The sequence below is a fragment of the Aythya marila genome, assembly GCF_965140915.1.
Source record: "Aythya marila genome assembly, chromosome: 5".
Lineage (NCBI taxonomy): Eukaryota > Metazoa > Chordata > Aves > Anseriformes > Anatidae > Aythya > Aythya marila.
This window is the reverse complement of record NC_139046.1, coordinates 53,181,173-53,198,466: the sequence shown is the minus strand read 5'-3', so window position 1 is coordinate 53,198,466 and position 17,294 is coordinate 53,181,173. Positions and strand designations below refer to the sequence as shown.

Genomic DNA, 17,294 nt, shown 5'->3' with positions numbered 1-17,294 from the left:
CCTTCAGTTTCTCCCTGCATTTGTCAAAAATATAATTAAAGGCAAAAAGTATAATTCCACCTTCTAAACAGAGTTATCTGTCCCTTCTAAAGAAGGGTCATGAATTTAGCAGTTTTCCTTCAATCTCTGTGTTCCCAGAGTAAGCAGTTGTTTAAACTCTGAAGAATTTCATGGACTTGGTGCAATTTCTTACCATTGTCTTTTTGTCAGCTTTCTGGACTGTGTAGCCCAAGATCTGTGCATTGCCATCATCTTGTGGGGGTGTCCACTCCAGGGCAACATTAAATCCCCAAACATCTGTAAGCTTTATATTCTGAGGAGGGCCAGGCTTGTCTGCAGAGGAGACATAAACAAACCTTTGCTTCTGGTTCAAGAACGGACAGTGTTGTCATTTCCTTTCATGCAGGGGAAAAATAGAACTGGAGAGCAATCTGTAATTGTTCCTTAGCAATACACTTCATTTATGTGAAGTTGAAACTGTAATCTGCTAAAGTGGGAAGTTTTCAAATGTCCTTCTTACTAGTATTCTAGGAGGTCTGAAGCATGCTGAGAAATGTATAGACAACACAGTGGACATAGGAATGAGACAAACTCTTTATAACAATAGAAAAAGAAGTTTGTGGTGTTTGGATGGGCGTGATCACTCTCTTTACTACAGTTTTATTACTTGTTTTTTAACCTAAAAGTGCAATTTAGTGGTCATCTAGGTTCACTGAGAGTAGTAACAACAAAAGACCCGGGTGTATATTCCTCTTAACAAAGGAAGGGCAGTCATTTGGGACTGTCTGGACAATTCGTTTGTGACTTTTGATTGGAAAACAGATAGCATTAAAAAAGAACAGGTCTACATTATGTTTGGAGAAATAAAACTGCAAGCCTTGTGTCTTGCCCAGCTTTTAAATGACCTTTTCTGAGCCATCACTGAAAGCTAGATGAAAGGCCTTAAAATCCTTAAGATTCACCAACTGATGTTTTGGAGTTGATCATAGCATTTAGGGGCAATAAACAGATACCCTTTTTGAAAGAAAGTGCTCTGTTGCTGTGTACTACTGATGAGGCACTGCATGAACAATACAAGAGAACCTGTTGAGAAATGGCAGAATGACTGTCCTAGATATTCTTTTCCTTATAAAATTGCTACTAATTTGTTTTTGTTCTTCCCCAGAGATGTGCAGCTGAGGGGTCTTACCAGACTAAACACTGCCACCATTGATATTATGCCTGCCTGCTCGCTGGCAATTCCTGTGTGAAGCTGGGGGAATGCTGTGGTATGCAGGCAGGTCTCCCGACACTGTCAGATTGAGAAGAATGCTCACCTCTGCTCATTTCTGTCAGCAGTCACTGTGGCTGTCACCTCTGTTTCCCAAAGCTGCAGAGGGAGAGGGTTCCAGACAACTTGCTGGCAAGCTAAGTAGGGTGAAGTGGTTTCAACAAAGAGAAGTGTTTAGAATATTGAATCTAGTCCTGTACTGACAATATCTGTCTGTCTTCTGGGGGTTTCATGCAGGTAAGACTGCTAGACTTGTTTAATAGCAGCACATAATGTAAGATTTTCTGAAGAAAATACGTTAAAACTCTCTTTGCTGTGATTACCAGTGGCTCTCTATACCTTTTTGAAATCCAAATACTAGAGCGTTGTCATGCGTATTTTAAAATGAACAAGGAAAGCAAAACAAAGCTTTCAGAAGAAATGTGCTTGGCAGGATTTTGATGCTGGGATGAAAGCCAGGATGATAGCTTGTACCTAAGATAAAACTTGACAACCTTCTGGTCAAGTTTTAGAATGCGTTGGGAATCTGTTAATATCATTTAATTTTTCTGCACAGCAGAATTTTTAGTTTACTCATAGGACACAGCACAAAGAAAAGAAATGGGATACTAATAAAAACTGTCATCTAGTTCTAGTCAGATATCCTTTAATATAACTTATTAAAGAGATGCAATTTTATGTAACACTGCTAAAATCCAGAATTTTCCTAACCCTTGAACTACTTCATTAACTCCAAATTCCTCCTTACTGTCCCCGTAGTGAACTTTTCATGCATGTGAATTCCTGATGGTGAAGGACCACTGTAAGTGGTTTGAGGTCCGTGATGTTTAAATTCTCTGCAGATGCCTTTAAGCTAGTTCTCTGGTGGCAACAGTTGCAGGGAACTCAACTCAATAACCCGGTGATCTTTTCCAATCCTACACACTATAATAATCCTGCAACCTATAAACAAGGACAGCTATGGAGTACCACAGCAGGTATTGAAGTTCTTGTTTCATACATAAAAGTAATTTCTGAACTGAAATTAAATCTGCAATAACGTGGTCTTCTGTGTGGAATATAACTCATTTTGAAAGAAGGAACTCTGACTGTTAGAAATCTGACACAAGCAGACTAACATGTTGCTATCATTGGATTGGTTTGAAAACCAATGGAGAGGGAACCTGGCAACAAAAAACTGTACTATTTTGAAGGGTCTGCTAACCTCTTTAACCTGTATAAAAAGTTCATAAGATTCTCACAAAAACTGTTGTATGCACTTTGCCACAAGTATGCCTCATCAGTTGGTCTGATTTTTTTCAGAAGACAGTCAAAAATCTAGGTGTGGGTTGACACCAAGCCATAACTCCATCAGCTATGCTGTTGAACCCTTCTACTTGGATGTATTACATCCCAAGTAATGTGACCAAAATGGTCCCACTGGTAGCAGGGAATATATATGTATTTTTTTTCTGTAGAAGTGGAAAGTTCATGGTGGGATTTTTGGATCTGTGTTACCTGATACTGCTGATTTTGACTATACTGCCTAAGAGACAGGACACGAATCAGCTTTGGAGTCCTTGAAGAGTTTCCAAATCCTTTCACAATTTGTACTGTTAATGAGCACGCAAATCTGCTTCTTTGTCTGAAGAGATGTCCAGACTAATTGATTTTCTGACCCATCTTTTTAATATGTATGCACAATTGTTACGAACAATATATCATAGCATAAGCAGTACTTACACTACTATATCTGGCTTTTTCGTTGTGTATCAGTGCTTGTTAGCTTGCCTGCTAATGACATTTCTTTCTAATAACTAGTAAAAGAGCAACCTCTCAAAGAAGTACAGAATGCTGTATCTGTTAAGATACGTGGAAATAAATAGAATAATGCTATAATAATTTTCTTTTTTCCCTTCTTTTTAGGACCATTCGCATTTATACCAATTATGTTTAGGCAATCTGTTTTAATTTGGAGATGTTAGTTCTCCTTTTTGGTATGCTAAGTTGTTGCTCACAATTGCAGGGTCTACTGGGGAGATGATTATTAGGCTTGGATGGTATTGTGAAAAAGTGAGCGACAGCTAGGGATAATTCTGGATATCTGAATGAAAACTGTCTCTTCTTCCTGTAGCTAAGCTGTAAATTAATCAAGGCCAAGAAACTGACAAATGATCAAAGGAATGCAATTACAGATTGCTTTTAATTTAATTCCATAAAGAAGGATATGTAAAACAGTAATAATCTAGTCTTTGACTGTTAATAGGTGAACTGTTACTTTCTGTGTCAAAGCATGACATAATTTTCTTTTCACTGACACATTTTGGAATCAAAGACGGTAATTAGCTGTAATCCTTTTTGTCTTCTTCCAAACTGCTAAGTATTGAAGCCAACTAGCTTCAAGCATGGAATTAAATAAGGAACATAGAATGCATTGCTCTTGTTCCATTTATTGTTCTCTTCCTTTCTTTAGTTTACACTAATCTGTCAGAGAAAAAGTTGCTGCCTTCTGTGTTGCTTAACTGCTACCAACTTCAAGTGGAGCCCTCTTTCTTTTTCTTCCCTGTTTCTGAGGAGGGAATGGTAACCTGCATTGTCAAAGGAACAACATTGCCTATGACAATGTGGAAATGTATCTGATCTTATCTCGAATCACACTTATAAAAAAAAATCTTGATCTATTTCTAGATGTGTATCTTCATTCTGTAGAAATCAATTATTCTGATTTGAAGTTAAGAATTTTGGATACTATGTATGAATATCTATGTGGGTATGAAAAATGGTAACTGCAGCAAGCAAAGTGTTACAATGTAATAATAGATGGATGTTATGACTTTAGCTATTTGTTAATTATTGTCAAGTTGTCCTACTGTTATAACCCTCCACAGTATCTGGCTAGTTTTACAAGTATTCTTTCTGCTAACTTACCTACAGATGCATCTACACAACAGATTTTTGTTTTAAAGGGTTGCTTACACAACACAAATGAGTAGCATGGAAAAGGTGATTAAATGATTTTTTGTGGTCTTTCTCTTACAAAACTGTGGATGTCAGATGCGATTTTCAGAAGAGAGACTCGAACTGAACCAAACCAGGTAGTTGTACATGCGCTTAAATTGTGAAATTCCTTACAAAAGCGTATTTGGATTCTGAAACTAGGCACAGATTCAAAAGCTGACTGGCTAAAATCATGTAAGAAAATTTCCCTGAGGAGCTCTTGGAGATAATCCTCCCTCAGGCAGGAAGTCTCTAGGACACAGATCATTCCAAGCTGGAAAAATGTAGGAAAACCAAGTGACATGCTGGCCGTGCTCTGAGCTTTGTTGCAGCCACCTGCTGTCAACCACTGTTAGAGAAGGGGTCCTGAGGTAGACGGCTCTTTGGATTGCACCAGTATGGCAACTAATTTGTATGATATGCTTAATTCTGGTGATGTCATGTGCTTACCTATGATTTGTATTGTTATTGCAACTTTATCCGTCATGTTTTCTATTTGAAGAGTGATTTCATACGCTCCTGAGTGGTGAAGCTCTGCCTTTCTGATGAAAAGGATTGTGTCCGTGTTGCTGTTCCGAATGCCCACATCTTTGGCGTCTAGACTTTGACCATCTTTTGTCCACGTTATTTTGGGTCTAGGTTTCCCCTGAAGAGAAAAAAGGATATTTTTAGACTATAATAGGTTGTCATTTTTCACTTTTCTGTTTTTTAGTGTTCTGTAAGTTTAGGAAGCCTAACTTAATATGCAAAGCTGAGATACTAGAGTCTCTAAACACTTTCTAGTTTCTGTTTTCTTGCATACAAATATCTGCTCTCATCTGTGGGGTTTAGTGACACAGTGACCTGAGGATGCCACGTATTTAGAGAGGAGATTGAAATCATATTGAGAGCACACCCAGAAAAAAAAAAATACTTGTGCTGGTTTTTGTATTCTTTCCTAGGCATCTCTGAAGCCAACAGTTGATCTGTCTCACCCTGATGATTGTTAAGGAATGGAAGTCTTTAATATTTGAGGAGTTAATTAGTTGTTTGCTCCTTTCCTCACTCTTCCATAAAACATTTGATTCTTTATCCCCTGGCATTTTCAATATCTTTCAAAACATTGCTATAATTTTGAAGTCTTGGGGTGTGAAACTTACCGTATAATTGCGTAGCAAAATTCTTTTTCTGGCTGTCAGTATAGACAGACAGTGTTGCCATACCTATGAAAGATGGTGTTGTGTAATCAGACAGCTATCTGTGGTTTACAGCACTGTCAGTCAGCCACTTCTGGGAAAACTGGTAGATAGTAGTCAGTTCTTCTAAAGTTTTGAGTGCTACTTCTGTAGTATGTTTCCACAACAAGAATCCCAATAAAACAGAAATGGGGCATAGGGTATTTATTAACTGTATTTATGGCCAATCTAGGAGAAAATATTTATATATATATATATATATATAAAATATATATTTTTTTAATTTTTTTTTGCCAGATTGGCATGGTGAAATGGTGCAGCACAGGGCTACAAATACCAGAAGTAGCTCAAATGGTTGGGGAGAGAAAGTGAGACCATCCAAGCAAGCAGTTGGATCAGGTTAGGCTGCCCTGTAACTGAAGCCCAAAGCACTGAGGTTAGGACATGTATTTGTCACGATCTCTAGAAAACAAGAAGAGAAAGCACCTTTAGAAGTCTCTTCAGTTCACTGGGTGCTTGGAACATACTTTGAAAGACTGTGTCTTTAAAAATAAATCCATTTGTTTTGCTGCTGCCCCTTTGTTCTAGGCTTGTCTGCTACTTGCTCAGAAAGACTTTGCGACATCATTTCATGTTTCAGTAGTATTAGGAAAAAAAACACACCCTTCTTTCATATGAAATAAAAAAACAAAACAAGCCAAAACCAGAGATCTGTCCAAAATTGCACTTGAAGGGATTCTAAACCACCTACAAAATGCTGTTCCTTAATGGACAGTCTCTTCTCTGGAGTCTGAATCACCTGATGCTGTATCGTGATTCATTTTGCATCGGGGTTAATAGTAAACCTTGAATGGTTTTTGATCTTCCGTTTTCCCCATTTACTAACTGGTTTTCTTGCTGTTTTCTGTCAGGGATTATATTTCCATCTGGCCTGTAGCTCTGAAATATTAGGTGTAAGGCTGTTCTGTCCTGTTCTGGTGTACCTTTACCCTTCACTTAGAACACTCTTAAAAAAAACCTGTGAGGTGGCTTCTCTTCTTCAGCTGGTAGCTATAGTAGAAATTCTTGACCAATGAAAAGGAAATGTCTGTTTGTTTTCCTAGCCATATCTGATTATTGGTGACACTGACAAGTAATTTATTTTAGGTTCAGCATATACTTTAAAATGATATGAGGAATCTTTTTAACTCATTGACTAGGAGAATGCTTTCAAAGTAGAAAGTCTACTTACAGTGGTATAACTATATGAAAGAGAGGGTTTTTGTTTGTTTAAATTTCTAATTTGATAAATACTTGGCAATATCTCAGACCGATTACAAGATCGAATAGTTCTTGATTGATATTATAAGGAGAACAGAGGATCTGGCACTAAATTTCTCGGTAAAAATGGTCATGAGAAATGATAACATTACGAAGTATCCTTTTTCATTATTTTATTGTAAGAAATGTATTGCCTGTAAATCGAGCTGTGCAACTGCTGTTGCTCTAGTGTGGTTGGTCAGATGCTTTCATTATAGGTCTTTTTGAGGTGCTGTGAGTGGCAATGAAAGATTACAAGTGTTCACAGTGTTGGTTTTCATATAGTCTTATATTTATAGGCTGTGAGAAGCATAAACAGATAGAAAGCACGTTCCTAATACACATCACAGAGGATTAGATTTCTGTAATGTGTAATAGGTAACATGAGAGAGAGCAGCGAGTGACAGAGTTGGTAAATAGCACACCAAAGTATCCTCAGGGAGTTTACTGTAAAGGAATGGCAAATTTATGTGCTTTTAGGTGTTTATATTTACACATACATGATAGACAAGGATATTGCTGAGTAATACTGTGACTCTTACCCACTAGCAGCATGTAATAACTCCCACCTTTCTAATGCACTCAACAGAAAAATACATTGATAAATAATAATGTTGTACATGTCTTTCTCTGCACATTCTTATCTAAAGATTTGAATAGGTTTGCAAATAGAGTTTAGCTCGTGATACCTTGGCAAAATATGTAATAGAAACTCAGTCTTAAATGACAAAGTAGTGACCACAGAAGCCAGACAATTTTGACAGGTTGCACAAAAATTGTAAATAATAGAAGACTAAGCTACTCCTTGGCTAGATAGTATTCTTCCTGCTTGTGTTCAGTGCCTCGTGGTTTCAGAGCAATTCCGGTATTTCTGTATTTACTACTATATCCTCTTTGCAATTTAAAGGTTGCAATAATATCTATTTAGGGCCTTTTTCCTCGGTAAAAATGGTCAGTAACTAAAACTTTTTTCAAAATAGAGACAAATGTTCTTTTTGCATTGCTTTTTTTTTTTTTTTTTTTTTTTGAAAGATGCTCAGTTTTAAGTACTCTTAAGAAGCTTTTAAGATATTAAGAATTGCTTAAGAAGAGCTACAAATTTATTTCAGTTGTTCTTGAATTCAAATCCTCTGGTTTTGCTCTCTGGCTAAAAATTTAGTGTTGATGGATAGGTGTTAGAATTTTTTGTCAGCCTTACCTTTTTAGGAGACAGAAGTTTATACCACTGCATGATTTGTCTGTCAATCAGCCACTGAAATAACTTTTGAATTACTTGGATTATTTCAGCTAAATCTGGCAGCGGACTAGAAATCTCTTCAGATTAATGTATTACAGCTTTGTGAAAACTGATGACAGGGTGGTGAACAGAAAGCTCAGTGTCCCCACTGAGGAAAAGTCAGGGAAGACTTTGTCTTTATGTATTTTGTTTGGCAACAGCTGAATGATCAGTCAAGGTAAGTGAAGCCCTGGATTAGTTGCAGCGTGTGCTTTCTCTGGCCCAGGGAATTGAGGACATGTCAGCTGGGCCAATTTAGGGAAGGAGGGCAAAGAACTGTCAGTTCCTATTGCAATGAGGCTGTCCTAAGCGAGAGGGTTATTATGCTAGGAAGTTCCAGGTATAGGGGACATCAGACACAAATGGATAAACCCATAAACTGTATCACTTCCTCTGCTTAGGGAACAGCTTGTCAATTTTGTGTAAGTTCAGACTTCAGCTCAGCCATTAAGGCAGTAAAAATACCAGTTTAATTATTTTTCATAAATTCCAAAATATTTATGTAACTGAAAAATATATGTAAAATGTTGAACTTTGCATGTGGCTAAACCTCAGTGAAGGGGATGTTTTAGCAATTTTGGAGGTAACTAACATGAAAGGAAAAAATAAACATGATAATGTCAAAGCAGTGCAAGCATGCAATTCAAAGCAGTTACTCCATGTGCTGGTTTGCAACTGTTTACTGATTAGATATATCTCTGTGCAAAAGCAACTCCTCATGTAACCCAGTAACCACAAAGCAAATTACTTGTGATATTTTATATAGATTTTGGTCATATATATCTTTTTTTCTCTGCTGATACTTTCCAAACAAATGAATGTAATGTGAATGTATGTCTCCCTTGCTGAAGAAATCTTTGGCATACCTCTAGCACTTTTTACAACAGAATTTCAAAACTCTTTGATAATAATAGTGATTAAGTTATCATAAAGATCCATCGTGGACAGCAAAGAAATTTTATTTTTTTCAAATTATGACTGAGGAATAGACTAAATGATACATTGACTATTACAGCGGATCTCTCTCTGAACTGCAGTTTATCTGCAGTTTATAATTTCTGTTCTCGTGTCTCACTCAGAAGACCTTTTACTTTTGTACATTAATTCTTGTGCTTTATTGAGACTATAGCACCCAAAAAAATGCACGTGGTGTTTTATGAATAGCCATTAAAATTGCTCATACAGCTGTAGAAAAAACAGACAGGGTAGCTGGGTAGGCTTGTCCTAGGTGAGTCTGTGTGAATATATCAGCAATTTTGTGCCTGCCATAACAACATGTAGCTACTCTTGACAATACTTGCCATGCTATGCCTTTTTTTTTTATTTTTAACACCCTGAGCTCATGTATATTAATACCTTATTATTAAGAAAACCTAAGGTATTCTTATTGTACACACAGATTCTGTATATGGCTAGTTGTCATATTCTATTTGCATACAAACTCAGTTTTCTGTAATCAGATTTACAGAAATGAATTTACACACTTTTGTCTAAGAAATGGACCAGTAATATAATATACCCTGGCTTCAGAAGTGTAGTTGCTTGCATTTTTTATTTTTATTTTTTTGAGTGTGTGTGTATTTTTTTGCGTGTAAGATGTATCCTATGGTCAATTAACAAGAAAAGGCTGTAGAGTTAGAGCAGTTACCTTCTTCACCAAAAGGAGGGTTTTTGGAAGAAACTGGGACAGTAAGAAAAACTGACTGAAACCAGAGTTTTTTGTTTTGTTTCTAATGTTTGGGAGATTTTTTTTTAATCACCAGCCATATTTTGTTTAATACTTTTCAATGAGTGAAGCAGCAGGAACTCACATAAGGGAAACTACTTTATGATAATGATAAATAGCTATGACAAACTAGAAGCCAGTACTTACCTGAAAAGGGATCACAATATTGATTGTCTCACCCACTTTCTTCACCAGAGTCTGTCTGAGATGGCGTGGCAGCCAGATTTTAGGGCGCTCTGCAGTTAAGCATTAGTAATATGTTAAATCTTGGGCTTTAGATTACTTGAAATATTACTTACAGGACAAATAAGGCAAAACACTATAGAGGAGGGACTTGGATACATGTAAGCGTAAGAAAATTGTGCAAAGACTGTTTATACAGTTGTGGAGCAGATTATGCTCTGAGCACTTTCAAATGCATTTGGCTACCAGATACAATTCTAGTAGCAATGCACAGGTTGCATTGACAGCAGGACTTCTGAAACTGTGTTGCATTCAGAATGGTAGATTTGGCTGACTTCTGTTGGATATAAGCCGTCTGTGAGGGCTTCGTTTCTTTGGAGTTCAGTTCAGTAGAATCACAGAACGGTTTCAGTTAGAAGGGACCTTAAATTTCAGCTAGTTCCAACCCTGCTGCCATGGGCCAGGACACCTGCCCCTAAATCAGGTCGCTCAAAGCTTCATTGGGCAGGTTGGGTATCCTATTCCAAAACAGGACTGAGGACAGGACTCTTGGAGTGAAAGAGCAACTACAGACAATGATTAATCTATTGCTCTGTTGTTACTACAGCTCTTTGCAAGGTGTCATTTGGGGATGTTTGTGAACTTAGAAAGTAGAGCAAAAAAAAAATTTCCTGTACCTCTCTATAGTCAATCCATTATAGTTCTTTTTTGAAATTGAAGGAGTGGAGTAACAGGGCAGCAACTTACTTTTCACTAACATTAGGACCTTAGCTCTTGTTCTTTCTTCCATTCCCTGCTTTCCTCTACCTCACTGGAAAGCTTTCTGTGTTCTCCCCGTGTCCCTTGTTCTTGTCACAGTCATTTATAGAAAGAATTTATTAACCTACAGTTAGGGTATATGTCATCATATCCATTTGATTTTGAGATGCATTACAACTCTCATTTACACTGAGTTGTTTTACTGTTAGTGAGACTCTGGCAGACACTTTGTGCGAGTAAAGGTTGAGGGATACACTGTTAGCAGCTCATGTTATCTTTTGGAGAGCAGCCAAATGAATTATAATCTACTGCTATTGGGTGATAAACAGAGTGTTAATAAATAATCTAGGACAATCAGGTGCAGATGACTGCTTTTGTGTTAAGAGGTCTCTTGCCCCGGTCCATGCAGTCATTTTGCAGTAGTATAACAGCTTTTCCAGCAGAGCCCTAAATATTAAAAAATGTGCCACTTAGATGCAGACAATGCCATTATTGGTATGAGGTGAAACACACATAGTTTGAAAGGACGAAGTAGGATTTTGTTTTAAAAGCTGCACTTCAGAAATAGAAGACCCAGACAGTAAGGTAATGTTCTCAGAAGATATTTGTCTTGTAGTCAGACTGAAAGAGCTGTTTGGATGTTACCCTCAGAAGAAGGCACGGGCTTGTCAGTCCCAGTTTTCTGCACTGTGTACACGATTAGGTATTTGACCAGAGGAAATAGATGAGTGAGATTTATTCAATCTAGGTACTCACGCAGGATCTCTTGAACAGTAATGGGCTCCTTGATTATTGCTGCTCCGCTCTCACCAGCCAAGTTTATAGCCTTTATACGGAAATGAAGTTTGTCCCCTGTCACCAGGTCTTTAATCAGTGCAGATGTACGCTCAGTTAGGCCAGGAAGAGCTGGAATCCATTCTGTAGCTGCAAGTACAGGATTTTCATATTGTAATAAGATCTTATTTTTCCAAACTGTTGCCTTGTCTACAATTGAAAGTTAATTTGTATTAAGGTAAAATGAATGTAACGTGCAATACCATGCTTAAAATGGAATAAATTAATCTGGGAAAGAACTCTTGATCTAGAAGATGTATTTACACATGCACTTCAGGAATGCATACACTTTTTACTCAAAATAGTTAGGGGTACAGGAATCATCTTTGGGTGCTTTCTTTGACATTCTGTTTTATGGAGCTTAGACCGCTGGCGCTTCTCTACATTTATTTTCTGTAGCAAAAGATTGGGGGGGGATTGTGGAAGCATTTTTAGCTAGAAAGCAAAGCCTCAATTTCATTTTTTTCTTGAAATGTATCTTCTGTGGGTATCCAGACAGAATGGTGAGAGCCGTATATACTGAAAACAGTAATAGAGCTCATAACTTTTGGAATTTATTCTTACTTTCTTGTTTGATGTGGTAGAACAGAGTTCCTAGGGCCTCCTTAGTTACTCTAACAGCACAGAAGTACTACTGATAAAATTATTCTTCTGTGACAGTGACTTAGGGGTTCTAGTAATTTCATGACAATGTCACTAAAGACTAGAAATGAGTTCTGGATAAATTATACCCTGTAAAAACCCTAGTCTAGGTCATATGACAAGTTTAGCGTCAGAGAAAATCCCATGGCTGAAATGATTATTTGATTTTATAACATAAAGGTTATATACAATAACATTTGCATCATATACAAAAACAATAAGCATCACAGTAAGTCAAATGTTGTAGATATGGCGCAGCTATTCTTACTATGAGACCACGAGCATTAAATGAGATGAGGTAGCAGTTACTTGCAACTTTGACTGATATTCTTACAGTCATGGTATTATATTGTTTTTTAGAGAATACACAATTTTTGAATACTACAAAAGTGTAACAGTGACTATAGAACAGCACTGGTATTTTTTAATACTTTCCTCTATTGACATTTATGATTGTGAATATGAGGTTATGGTTGACGTGACTGTCATGGTTTGACTGTCATGTCGGAATAAAGCTGGTGATGGATGGCAAGGATGTTAGTCATAGATTGGAGTTCAAATTTAGAGATACTGGATATGGTTATTTATTGTGATATTTCAGTGAAACTGTTGCAACTGTAGTATGATAATAATGTTCAGTTGCTGCTGCCTAGTACTTGTGCTTACTTACATCCCTCTTTGCAGTATTCCACAATGTAGCCATCTAATCCCCCGGCTCCGATCCGTTCAGGGGGTCTCCACTTCAAGGCAACGGTGCTGTCAGAGACATCTTCCACTGTAAAGTGGGTTGGTTCACTTGGAGGAGCTGTAAGGAAATATGGAGAAGTAAATTCTGAGAAATGGCAGTATAACTGAGAATTCAAAGGCTGTAGAATTTGTGATTAGTATTTATATTAGATATAGAATTATATATCATTGTCAGTTTTAATAAAATGGATTTAGCTGAAGTTCAGTTGTAAAATGTAATACCTGATACTTCATTTTAATAGAAGTGTGCCAGAAGATTCCTATATTAGGGGGTTTGAGGGAGGTGGGTGGAAGATAAGAGGGTAAGACAGTAGTTCCTATTCACATATGCTCCCTTAATATGTAAAAGCCAATGAAAAAAGAAGTTGTAGGCGAGTGAGACAGCAGAAGTCTGCAGAAAAATTTTAAAATAAAAAATACATACAATTTGTATGCTGTATTTACACCCTGTTTGTAGATAGACAAAATCGTTAGTGGCTAAATTTGATGTAATGCATTTTCCTCAAACAGTGAAGAAAATGTCTACAAGTTTTGACTCCATTTACTGAAACACTAATTCTATTTGGCTCATTTGTAATGGAGACATATCAGAGAGAAATATTTTGGGGCTGAAAAATTTTCACTTCAGTTACATATAGCTATTTCATATCTTTTCAGAACAGGAGTCTCATGGCTCTTTTTAAATCCATAGTTTAGGAAGACCATTAGCTAGATTCAGTCTTCTTAAGCACAACTCCTGTCTACTAATCAAAAAGGAAACAAACAAGAAAAGCCTTAACTGAAAAATCCCAAATTGTGAATACGCATAAATGCTACTGTAAAATAGAAAAGATAACATGTTCAAAATTACATTTGGAATTACTGGAATGTAATATTATGCGTAACATAAAAGCAATAATGTTAAAGAAATATATGTTTGATATACTCTGTATGTGTATATATTTACATTCTAAACTGGATAGCTTTTGAATATAATTAAGAGATTTTACATATGAAATATTTCTAATATGTAATATATAAAGTAAGTTAAATACAGCTTTATAAATTATGGAACTGATTGAAATTGATCTTAGTTCCTGATGTTATTACAAAAAATACATCATCCACTTTCCTTTCTATAGCTATGTCAAAATTTTTCATATTCAAATGGAATCAAGAACAGTGAACTGCATATGAGACAAAAGCAGTTGGGAGCATACCCAATCACACAGTACGCGAACAAAACCCCAAACCTCTTAAGCAGTAAGTGAGAACATTATCCTTAATCAAGAAAAAATCCCTTGGACCTTTTTTTTCCGTAGCTCCGCCTGATGGTTTTCGTTTGCCCTCTTTTGCTGCAGACCAGCTGTTTTGTGTTTGAAATCCACAATTAAGAGACCCTTCTTTCAGTTCATCCGCTACTTCTGACCCCTTCACTGCATCATCTGCTTTTACGTTATCTCCTTCAGCAGGTTGTCCCCCTTCACTGATACTTGTAGATGTAGCAACTCTAGTCATATTAATCTCCAACTAATTGTAATTTTGTGGCTCCTTGTTCCAAAGCTCTTAGCAGACAGGCTTCCTGAGGACTCTCTGCTCCAGCTCAGAGACTGCAGGAGATACTGTACTGCTGTGATGGGAAGGATTATTTATAGGAAATCATTCCTTAAATATTTTTTTAATCAGCTATCCTTTTAGCTGTGGAGAGGCCAGGATTAATGGAGTGCTTGGTGGGATACAGTGATATTTGCACCCATAAGGCAATGGGGGAAACTGAGAGGGACAGGGAAATTTCTGTCAATTAGTTCTCCTCCTTTCCAGATCCAGCTTGACTCTCACACTTCTAATTATAACAACTAAAAATTCATCAGCAATTTCATGAAACTGGAACCTCTGTGCTTCGCAGGAAGGGGAATGAGAGACAGAGAAGAGGAAGATGACGAGATGAGAAAGGAAAAGGCTGATTAAATATAGTATAACCTTTCCTAACATGTTCTTTTTGGGCATAAGGACAGTTGAAGAGGTGAAAATTGTCCTGTTCTTGGTTATGTGCTAGAAACAATACGGAGTGGGGTAGAACTCACCAATTGGCATGAAGGGTTGTGAGGCAGGGCTTGGCCGGGACATGCCAATAGAATTCACAGCATAAATCCGCATCTCGTAAACGACTCCTTCAATCATTCGCTTGGCTTCATAGGTTAGCTCTTTTAAAAGGTCAAAGTTCAGTCTCATCCATCGGTAGCTCTTCTTCTTCTTTCTCTCTAAAATATAGCCTGGAAGGATATCTCTTATGACGTAAAGGAACTGCAAATTATGATTTCACATGCAGGAAACAAGAAAAGCACCTTTTTCTCTATGACATAAAGAGCCAAATGTGATCCAAAATTACTGCGTCTGAGTTCTGTGAGGCTTCCGTATTTTCCACAACTCTCCTCTTGTATTACTTTCTATCTGACACTCTTACCCAAACAATTATACTTATTGAGCCCCATAAAAGGTGCGTAACAGTGAAGGTGGGGTGTGAGTTTCTTTTCTATATCTGCTAGATACAAATAATAAAGGCTGTGGTAGAATGCCTATATCTGTAACGGTATAAAGACAGACAAGAATGCACACATCTTTTTCTCTGGTCTTTGAATTTGCTACTGCAACTTTTTTTTAATGGATGGTGCTGCTTCTTGGCTTTCATTCAGGTATTTTAGCCTAGCTCAATCATTAGCACAGTCTTATGCTAATTGCTAATTATGCTAATTGCATGAGACTACTTCCTCAGGTAGTGCTAAGAGTTGCTGGTGGAACGTTAACAAAATCATTCCTTTGACAGTGAAAACAAACCAAATAACTTTATGAAATGTATATCCTGACAACTATACAAACCAAAGTCATGGGCTTTGCCCAGTCAAGGGCAGGGGGGTTGGTTGTGGTAACATGACAGCTATTGCTATGTATCTTTGCACCAAATACTTTGAATTCTTGCTTGTTTCCTCTCAAACAACAGACTGGCCCAGTAGTACCTTTTTTATACCTCCATAGGTAACTTCTATTGAATTAAATGAGGCATGAGTGAATGCGGTCAAAATATTCAAAAGCAAATACAAACTCCCCTCTTCCAAGTATTGTACAAGGGATTAAACGAATTGTAGAACATTTCTAACTCTGGCACCTCCATGGGACTTCCATGGAGGTTTCAGTGTATTTTTTAAAAAGAAACTGAAATTCCAATGATCTTTATTAAACAAATTCCTAGATTTGGTGTCTAGAGGATTTTTTTTTTTTCTAAAATTAGCTGAGATCCTGCCTTACTTCCTTTTCCTTCTGAGGGTCACAGGGAGTTCTATCTGACAAACACCGTGCTCTGCAGAGAACTTACCATAGTATGGGTGATACTCTTGCTTGCTTCAGCTTGTTCCCTGTATCACGTGATTATTTTGGCCTCAAGTTTTAGTGCAGATTTTAAAGTCATTAAAGAGTTTGAAATATGTTTTGTGACTCATGGTGTGTGGTTGTATATGAAGGAGAATTATGAACTAGCTTTCTAAAAAGAAATAAAATGTATTGCATGAGTGCTTGAGATTGCAGAGGTCTGGAGTTGATGTCTGACATGACCACGGCTCTGTTTTGTTATTCCTAAGCAAGGTCAAAGGCATGTATACTGACCTAAAATTTCTGTCTTGAATGGGAATACCTAGTTTTAGCATCTTCTGCTTTGCTAACTTGCTGAAATATTTCTTGGATTCAAATAGCACAGGCAGGGGGCACCCTCTCCCTAATATTGAAGGGCCAGAATTGACTTATTTGAAAATTTGCTACTTTAATGTCTGAGGGTCAGCCTTCCTAGAGTGAATACACTTATGAAATCCTTTTGGCATCGTTGTAAGGGAGCAGCAATAATATAGGTGATGCTGCTGGCAACTTTGTTTTTCAGCACTTCTTACCAAGCACTGGTTGCCCACCATCGTATTTAGGTGGTTGCCATTGCACAGTGCAGTAATCTTCTCCAATGTTGCTGATCTTGGGAGCTTCTGGAGGGTCAGGAACATCTGAAGAAAACGTGAAAACGAATGGGGGTTGTTACTGTTACACTTATTGTCCACAAATCAATGAAATAATTTTCTTTATTTTTTTATTTTTTTTTCTGTATATCATACATATACATAAATCTTAAAAAAAAAAATCAGACATCCTGAGGAATTTCCTAGTAGTAGTAGTAGTATTTATCATGGACTTATAAAGGCCATGATAGAAATTTGTCAGATTACAACAGTAGATACAACATAGAATGCATGGTCTTAATCCAGAGTGAATTCTACTTTTTGATGCTTCCAGGTTAGTTTGGTTTTCTTTTAAATACTGTTTAATTATTCAGCTATCTTGTTCTTTCCAGACATCATCACGTTTTTGCAAAACGCAAGGTTTTGGGTAATCAGC

General features: G+C 37.1%; 1 protein-coding gene across 1 annotated transcript in view; it reads right to left on the bottom strand.

The window, feature by feature from the left end:
- Positions 1-17,294, bottom strand: part of MYBPC3 (myosin binding protein C3) — a 58,174-nt gene that overhangs the window by 5,748 nt on the left and 35,132 nt on the right. Inside the window, exons 22-28 of the mRNA XM_082761476.1 lie at positions 16,802-16,906; positions 14,951-15,139; positions 12,811-12,945; positions 11,421-11,588; positions 9,870-9,958; positions 4,697-4,892; positions 194-333 (exon numbers count right to left, since the gene is read on the bottom strand). Coding sequence (XP_082617602.1) covers positions 194-333; positions 4,697-4,892; positions 9,870-9,958; positions 11,421-11,588; positions 12,811-12,945; positions 14,951-15,139; positions 16,802-16,906 — 1,022 coding nt within the window. The remainder of the gene's footprint in view (positions 1-193; positions 334-4,696; positions 4,893-9,869; positions 9,959-11,420; positions 11,589-12,810; positions 12,946-14,950; positions 15,140-16,801; positions 16,907-17,294) is intronic.